General features: G+C 50.8%; 3 protein-coding genes across 4 annotated transcripts; 1 reads left to right on the forward strand and 2 right to left on the reverse strand.

The window, feature by feature from the left end:
- Positions 1-407: 407 nt before the first annotated feature.
- TERG_07678 (uncharacterized protein) lies at positions 408-1,740 on the reverse strand. Of its 2 annotated transcripts, none has more exons than XM_047750457.1 (3): positions 1,141-1,740; positions 930-998; positions 408-724 (listed from the first exon to the last, which is right to left on the reverse strand). In XM_047750457.1, the coding sequence occupies exons 1-3, from the start codon at positions 1,297-1,299 to the stop codon at positions 650-652; spliced, it is 303 nt and encodes a 100-aa protein (XP_047607335.1). In that variant the 5' UTR covers positions 1,300-1,740; the 3' UTR covers positions 408-649. The 2 variants fall into 2 exon arrangements, with proteins under 2 accessions (XP_047607335.1, XP_003232060.1); XM_003232012.2 differs by having other exon boundaries at positions 846-998.
- Positions 1,741-2,112: 372 nt separating this feature from the next.
- On the forward strand, positions 2,113-4,292 carry TERG_07679 (uncharacterized protein). Its single transcript, XM_047748812.1, has 2 exons — positions 2,113-2,612; positions 2,690-4,292. Exons 1-2 carry the CDS (start codon positions 2,577-2,579, stop codon positions 3,803-3,805), a joined length of 1,152 nt encoding a protein of 383 aa, XP_047604801.1. The 5' UTR covers positions 2,113-2,576; the 3' UTR covers positions 3,806-4,292.
- Positions 4,293-4,581: 289 nt separating this feature from the next.
- TERG_07680 (uncharacterized protein) lies at positions 4,582-7,114 on the reverse strand (the record flags this gene model as incomplete). The annotated part of the gene is made up of 2 exons (XM_047748813.1): positions 4,582-7,044; positions 7,082-7,114. 2 exons carry the CDS (start codon positions 7,112-7,114, stop codon positions 4,582-4,584), a joined length of 2,496 nt encoding a protein of 831 aa, XP_047604802.1.
- Between the last annotated feature and the right edge of the window lie 1,665 nt (positions 7,115-8,779).

Here is an 8,779-nt window from a genome sequence, read left to right on the forward strand (position 1 = left end):
GTGATCACATCGTACTTAACGCTTCACTCTGGAGCTGAAATACGGATGAGAAGGATGATGAGCAGAGTGAGGAGTAAGATCGGAGGGTCCTGCGGGGGTGTGTGCTTCTCAGTCTGTCTGGCACCATCGGGCTTGTTGCCTCTTTGCCCAGGGCCCGATTTACCGTGTTCTTCTTCCTTAGGGCAGCTGAGCAGATGGACGCGCCGCTTGGGGGATGACGATTCGTGGATGTCGAGATGTCTTTGACCGCCCAGTTGGAGGCGAAATTGGTGGCTGAGAGACACCTCTGTTGACGTCAAAGGATATGTCTAGAACGATGCAAGAAAGGCGTTGGCTTATTCCAACTCCTTTTCCTTGACTTTCTTTCTTTCTTTTTCTTTTTTTTTTTTTTTTTACACACCTTCGTCGTTGGTTTTGCGTCTTTATTTTTGCGACTTCTTTGCTATTTCCCACGTGGAAGTTAGTGAGATATTGCTTCTGTTCCGGTTCATGTCTGACAAGCAGGACAACGCACGCTTAATCGTTTTCTTTCTTCTGATTGCTGACTAGCTAAATACATTTGTACGTTTGTACGGAGTACTTGATCCCCTTATGCACTCTCCAGTTGAAAATGGGGGGGAAAAGGGTGAATATAGCTAAGGCTAGTTATTTAGATATAAGCCGAGCACTCAATCTCGACATCAGTGTTTCGTGGAAGGGTTTTGACCGCAACACATGTTCGGACCTGTGTTAAAGGGGTCAGTGACTGGCCAGTAGCATCCAGACAGGCAGCTCTAAAAAAGAAAAATGCGAAAAAAAAAAAAAAGGCGAATGGACGAAGCTGGAGAAATAAGGTCATCATTTACCGGCTTGGGCTCAAAGTTAAGGACCTGCGCGTAGACGTCGTTGACCGCGGCGAAGTCATCCATGTTGGTAAGAAAGATATTGACCTTGAGCAGCTTCTCCAGGCTTGAACCTGCAGCCTCCAGTACTGCGGTGATATTGCGAAAGATCTGGGCCTGTTCGCGGTAAGTAAGTACATCGTCAATGACCATGCGGTGTCGGTCCAGTCCACCATCGTCCCAGTCCCGCCACCTCTCCAGCCCATATTACTGGACGGCCGGCCGTTTTTCTGCAGTGAGGGAGGGCGCAAACACGTACAGTGCGATCCTTTACGGTCCCTTCGACCAGCTCACGGGTAGCCGGATCGGTTCCAACCTGGCCGGAGCAGTACACGATGCCGTTGTGGACGATGGCCTGCGAGAACACCGGCAGCGGCGCGGGAGCCTTGTCCGTGAACACAGCCCTTTTGGCAGACATCTTCGCTGGTCTCCTGCTGTCTTCTTGCTGTCTTCTTGCTGTCCTCTTGCTGTCCTCTTGCTGTCCTCTCGCTGTCTGCTGTTGCAGCTGGCCAGGTAGCTACTGCGTCGCGACGTGGAGGAGGATGAGATGTCGTTGCCCGGCTAACTTAGTTGACTTAGTCAGCCAACGACCAACGACGTCGGCCTGACTTCATCGCGGCTCCACGCAGCCTCACCTTGTCAATAGCAGCAGCAGGAGAAAAGCCGACATACCCAGTCGCCCTGCAGGAAGCCTTGCATGGACCTGCTGGCTAAGACGAGTATCCGGACGTGCGATGTTGCGTCGTCTTTGTCACTTTTTGCAACAACTGCTTAACTAGCCAACGAGGCCAAAGGGGCCTGTCAGGTTCGTTTTCCGCCGCCAGGTACCAGAGCAACGAGCTAACCGTCCTACAACAAACCGCCCGCCGTCAAAGCCTGATCACCTACCCAGCACTACAGGGTTGTCTCTTGTCTCTTTTCTTTTTCTGCTTCTTTTGTTTTTCAGGTTGACGTTGGCCTGCGGACATCACGCCGGGCGTGCAAGCAGCCGTCGACGGAGCGGGCGGGGTTAAGGGCGAATATACATCGTCTGGTCCACATATATGATACATACATCAGCGCCCAGATAGGCGGACTTGAGAGAGCCTGAGGCCACGTCAGAGCCGTGCGAGAACACGACCGCTGGGAATCAGATATCCATCCCTAAAAAAGGTAGCAACCAGCATACCCTCCGTGTCAGGAGAAAGCCAGGCATAAGAGCCCAAAAAGAAAAAGAAAAAGAAAAAAAAAAATCCACACGATGACGTCGAACATCGCTTATCAACCGACTGCCGAGGTGGCCGACCTCAAGGCCTTGTACGTTGGTCGTATGTTGCAAGATGTTGACGGCCCCAAACCAGTTATCGACCGTGAGGTGGCACGCCGGAACTGCCAGGTGATGCTTGATGCGGCCCTCGCTTTGAACGTGGAATTCAGGGCGCATGTCAAGACACATAAGGTGCCGTTACATCCCCATTCACCCCCTATTTTTGTCTAATATAGGTGTATATTCAATCATGACACATGTGTGTATATGACGGTGAAGCATACATACGTATACCAGCAATCAGTATAGTGGGGGCCGTTTCCGTGACGTCCAACTGACTGACATGCTGATAGACAACCGAACTCACCCGCTTCCAAGTTGGTGAGAGGTCAGATACGGTACGGCTGGTGGCATCCACCTTGGTAGAAGCTGAGCAGCTGGTTCCGTTCATGAAAGAATGTCAAACAAAAGGGCGGAAAGTAGATGTATGTTAACTTCCCTTATAAAGGATGAAGGGGGCTTTAAGGTTATACAAAACTAGTTAGCTAATATGTCAACACAGTTAATCTACGGTCTTCCCGTTCAGCCGTCATGCTTCCCTCGCTTAGCTGAACTGGGCAAGGCGCTCGGCCATGGAGCAGTGACATGTCTGGTGGACAGTGTTGACATCGTCCCGTTTCTGTCCCGCTACCATGCCCTATGTGGGAAGAGGTTGGGCGTCTTCATTAAGCTGGATACCGGCTACGGTCGCGCTGGCGTGACTTACAGCAGTGCCCAATTCAATGCTATTGTCAGTGAACTCTACGCCCTAGAAGGCAAGGAGCCGCATCTTTTCACCCTTCGCGGCTTCTACTCCCACATGGGGCACAGCTATGGCTCCAACAACCCATCAGAGGCAATGGACTACCTTCGCACTGAGATAGAAGGATGCAAACTGGCTGCAGATCGTGCTTCAGCTATCCCACCGCCTACCCCTTTTGACGGGGAGACAAATTACTCTCAACGACGCTTCGTTCTCTCCGTCGGCGCAACGCCTAGCACAACCGCAGCACAAAACCTGACGGGACACGAGACCCTTTCTCTTCCAGGAGCAGACAAGGCCAAGGATCTTATCGACCAGACCAAGCAGAAGTATGACATTGAACTGCACGCGGGTGCGTACGTGACGTTGGACATGCAGCAGTTAGCCGCCCGTGCGCGGCCGAACACCTCACATCTATCATTCGATGACCTGGCGCTTACTGTTCTTGCGGAAGTGGGATCATTGTATATGCACCGCGAACACCCGGAAGCACTTGTGGCATGTGGTTCACTGGCTATAGGACGGGAACCGTGCCGTAGCTACAAGGGTTGGGGTGTAGTTACACCCTGGCGTGAGCAGCAGCAAGCTAATGACGCAGCACCAGCAGCGGATGAAAGAGTCGGCTTTTATAATCCAGATGGAGACAAAACGGGATGGATACTGGATCGTGTAAGCCAGGAGCACGGAATTTTGCGCTGGCATGGATCACGACAGAACATGCGGCCTTTGCGAATTGGTGAGAAACTGCGCATTTGGCCGAATCATTGTTGCATTTGCCTTGCAGGGTTCACTTATGTGCTTGTTGTTGATTCGACAGCCCAGGGAAGCGAGAAGGATCGCATAGTTGATGTTTGGCAGAGCTGGAGAGGGTGGTAGATGAGACTCCCGGACATACGTGTGTAGGTTGTATGTATGTATATGCAAGCTATTATTATATAGACTGGGGGCTTTTCGTACCGCATTTAAATCCCGCGCTCTATATCTAAGATGTGGCGACGGCAAGGTGCATAAAAACTACAGGAGCAATATAAGATTAGCTATCAATATAACTACTTTTATTGTCTTTCTTTGAATAAAGGAAACATAATTGAACCGACTACCTGCTGTGACTCGTTACACATGATTGACTCAGTTGGCTGTCGTCATATTGCTGTCATTCCAACCCTAATCAAGGAAGCTCGCAGCAGAAACAATGTCAAAAAGAAGTGACTCCAGTCGTTCAAACTCCAAACGCTAACTATGCATGTTGTGCTGCGCTGCGCTACGCTGAGGGTTAAATAAAAAGTTTCCAAATAATAAGAATCAAGAATGAAGAACCAAGATACAGCAAAAGCAAGTCCGTGCGAGTGGTAAGAAATAAGCACGAAGCAAAGGGGCGTGCAGTGCGTACTAAAATTGGCAAAAGGTGAAAACGAAAGGAAAGGACGAGCATGGTGCGATGACAGAAGGAAATAAAAAAAAAAAAAAAGAAAAGAAAAGAAAAAGAAAAAAGCAAATCATATCTCGTTATGCACACTTAAGATCTATTCATCAATACGAGGAATCATGGTGATTATACCGCCAGAAATATATCAAACGGCATGAGATCATCATTGACCTGGTAGATATGAAAAGAGGAGAAAAACATAAAACCATCACTCATACCTCGGAATCTAAAAAATGTCTTCAGGCCACTCGAATTCGCCGTCTTCAATCAAGGGACTGCCTCCGTGCTCTACCGGCAGCGGAGGAACAGGCGGGATATTCTCATCACCCCCCTCCCCTGGGGTAATGCTGATAGGCTTCTCATCAGCTTTACGACGCGGTGAAATGTTGTGGTGCTTCCTTGGACTGCTAGATCGGCTTATGATGCCCTTTGTTGCTGGAACAGATTCTGGGTGTGGGGGTGGAGTTGAAGCAGTATTTGCGGTTGCATCTGCGGTTTGCTTTTGATTCGATTTTTGCCTGGAGGCTGGCGTCGGTGGTGGTTTGGTAGAAGATGGGATGTGAGGGGCGACTGAAATTGGGATGGCTACTTCCACTGGTGCATAGGGACCACCGTGATGGGGGGGAAGGGCTGGGGTAGACTTGGGGATTGGTGTTTTGGTTGGGGCTGGAGCTGGGGTTTGGTCGTGCTTGGGTCTGGATTCGGATCGTTCGGGGACAGGGACAGAGCGTCTTGTCAAATCATAATTTGGGTAGTAAACTGGCTTGATCTCTTTGGCTCTGCGAGAGGGCTGATTACGCCGGCCTTCTGTCTCTGTACGTGCATTGACAGGGTATGGACGGGGTCCTGTTAGCTTTTCAGTTGAGACACGGCGGTTGGGCTGCGGCGAAGGCGCAGGTGAGGCGCCATCATAGCTGTCATTAGCATGGTCGCTATTGCTGTTGCTCCGTATGTTCTTGCTATAGGTGGCAGAGATCCGACGGCGGCGGATACTTGCATGATCGGGGGAAGGAGACTTGCGTTTCCGTGAAGGAGGTGTGTTTGCTCCCTCTATGGCCAGGTTAGTGGTTGTGGCGGCAGGCGTCCGAGTAACATCTTCTTCTCTAATTCGTGGGACCGCCCGTCTCAGTCGTGGTTCTGATCTTCTCGTATAGATGGGCTTCTCAGGACTAGCCTCTTGCCTTGAGACTTCACGAGTGGTGGTAGGCTCTCCATCGTCAAGCAGGAGTCTCTCTGAGGGAAGAGAGGGCAAGGCACCTGGAACGAACTTTTTGGATCTCATTCGCATGTGTCTCATATCATTGCTTGGAGGAGCGGGAGATGGAGCTGAAGGAACCGAGAGGCCGACCGTAGCATGGGGATAAAGGTGATGAGTTACATGATTATTAACCTGAACAGCGAGGCCCGCATGTGCATCTCCTTCAAGCTCATCCACTTTTTTATCCTCATCGTGTGCAAAGGTGCTGAGCTCGCGTTTATATCTCAAGAGCTTCTCCTCAAGATTGCTAACCTTCTTCCTCAGCTTGTTTTCTCTTGCAAGGTCTTTGTGTGACTGCTCCTTTCGGAGGGAGTGACTGAGATTTAGGAACGATCGAGAGCCCTTGACTGTCTGGAAGGAGGAGCGTTTGGAGACGGTAGAAGCCGGCAGACCTTGCCATTCAAGTGGTGTAGGTGGCAGCTCCTTGCTGATGCTGGGTTGGGTCGAAGCACTTGGGTGATGAGACAGCTGCGGTTGTGGTGTCTGAACGGGAAGCAATTTTTGTGGGCTGGCAGTGTTCTCCCCCGAATAGCCATATCTGTGTAAGGGGGCGGTTGAAGGAGTGGCGCTCCTATAGGCCGCCGAAGCCTTGTATTCCTGGTATGCCTTTTCGATGCGTGCGGCATGAGGTGTGTCGACCGGCATCTCTCTTGAGCCTGACCCCTTGGATGACGAATCATGGCCCTTCCAAATTTCAGAGACGTTGCCCCATACACCCATGGGATTGATAGCGGAGACAATAGCCTTCCCAAAGCGGAAAACACCTGATGATTTGGCGTCAGATGCATCAGTTTTGTTTGTTTTGGCGGAAGAAAGAGACCCTTTCTTGCCCTGTAGCGAGGGAGTTGCAGGAGCCCGCCCGCCTGTAGTAGGCTGCCACCCGTTGACGCCTTTTCCGCCGTTGTGCTCATCCATGTATGTTGAGAGTAAGTACTCTTGTTCCTCGCCAATAAAAACAGATGGCGGACGTGTGCTGACCTTGTCGTTCATACTTCCTTCCAGGAACCGGGACTGGCGTTCCTGCCTATCCCTAAGCTCCGTTACGTCCTGACCTCTGCGAGAACGAAGAGTCGGCTGTTCAGGAAGCTCCCTAGACACCACACGCTTTTGAGGCGATGATGAATGGTATGAACCGGCAACGTCAACGCTGTAGCGATCCCTGCTGGACTCACGGAGACGATGCGAAGGCGTAGAGGCAGAAAGGATATCATCACGTCCGGCAGCAGTCTCTAGGTATGGGTATGGATATGTCTTGCGTTTTGAAGGCCCCGTCACAACTGCCCGACCACGACTGCTGCTACTTCCGTACCTCCTATCGTAGTACGGGCTTCCATGGCCATCCTCCACCAGCGAGGCATCTGCTGCAGCAGCCTGAGCAGCAGACTGCTGTAGGGTGTCCTCTAGCTGGCGATCAACATCAACTTCATCGCCCTGCGCTCAAATAGTCAGTTTATACGTGTTAATGTACCAGTAGCCAGTGCGACCACACAGGACACCACATTCACAACAACCGTCAAGAAACGACATAATTTCCCAGATGCCAGGGCAAAGGAGGCAGCATAGCCTGGAATTATCTCAAGTTATACTGGATTCTGTGCATGTTTTCGAGTCGTATCTACGTCTCGCTGTTTTGGTTCTGTGGCAGCCCTGGGTCCTGGTAACGCGAACCAGATAAACAAACAAATGATCACTTACATCGCCCGTTTTTGCCCGTCGAGGCATCTTGACTCTCGTCCGCGAGCTCGTTTATCTAGAGTAACATCGACTGAAACCAGTATCATCTAAGTATATTAATGTCCGTTAGCTAAACCAGTTTTACCCGCTGGCCTGGTTGGTTTTTTGTTTGTTTGTTTGTTTACGCAGTGGAGAGATGGCAACGCGTTAGTGCGCAAGTAGATAGCAGAGCCGACATACCAGCAACGACACCGGCGGCGACGTCAATAAAGAGACAGAGACAGTGAGAGAGAGATAGGATGATATAGCGTAGGGAGGCGAGCAGGAAAGCCCCCGACTCTGTCTGAATTATGGGCTAGATGGGACCGGAGCTGGACTCGAGACTCGGCTCGAGGTTGCCTCCCTCCCTACAGGCCAGGATTTGGCGTTGCTGGCAGGCTGTGGCAGGTTTGTGAAACACCGGGGACCGACTTTCGACTTTCGACCTCGAGACGAATATAATAATGACGACGGAGATGGTGAAGGGAAGAAGGCGAGGCTGATGGTGAAGTTGGCGATGTTGACCTCTTTGACGTCTGGATGAAAGAACGACAACGACAACGACCACAACCTCAGCAGAAGAACCAACGTCGAGTCAAACGTCCACCAGTCGGCAGGAGAAGACACCAAAGCATCCAACGCCCAAACAGCAGAGACAGAAGCAGCTTTTAAAGCGACATCCGCGGCTCGCCGACCAGACAGACACCCAATTGAAGTACAACCCGACCCCCACGCTCGGATAAAAGAAAGACGAAAGAAGGCGAAGAGCTAGAAGAAACCTCAACAAGCGGAGAAGACGAAGGTTAGTCCTCGGCGGAGGCGCGGCTAGTGGAAGCTGGCCCAGCAAGGGGCAAAAGGGCACAGTAGGAGGCAGTAGAGACGCCGCAGGGACAAGGGGGAAGTTGGCAGGGCAGCCAATTACACTGCAGATGAGTTCCTCTCTTGCGGTTGCATAGATGGCTACAGGTAGAGTGGGCGAGTGAGTACTATACAGGTGTGCTTGTGGTGAAACGGCTGTTGCTGACTTTCTGTTTTCTTCTTTATATTCCCATTTGTTCAATGTACGTACGATATGATATACCTAAACAAACACACAGGAAAGGACATGGACGGTAAGAAGAAGAGAGAAAAAAAAAAAAAAAAGAAAAGGGTATTAAACAGGGGAGAGATGGAGGAACGGAGAAGAAAGCTGGGCCAGACTGAGCTGCGTAGGGCTGGGATGATATACTCATTCAGATTAGATAAAGAAGAAGAACGACTGGGAAAAAAGAAAGGAACTCTGACTGCATCTGTCCAATCCAACATGGCATTTTTTGGCTTTTCACTATTCATTCCAATCTATTGGACTCGAGTTGTCTGCGGCCCCTGTAACATTGGCAAGGGTGTGTTTGTGTTTGTGTGTGTGTGTGTGTGTGTGTGCGGAGAGAGAGAAAAAGGGTCGCGGGAAGGGGTG

Source organism: Trichophyton rubrum (assembly GCF_000151425.1).
Source record: "Trichophyton rubrum CBS 118892 genomic scaffold supercont2.10, whole genome shotgun sequence".
Classification (NCBI taxonomy): Eukaryota; Fungi; Ascomycota; class Eurotiomycetes; order Onygenales; family Arthrodermataceae; genus Trichophyton; species Trichophyton rubrum.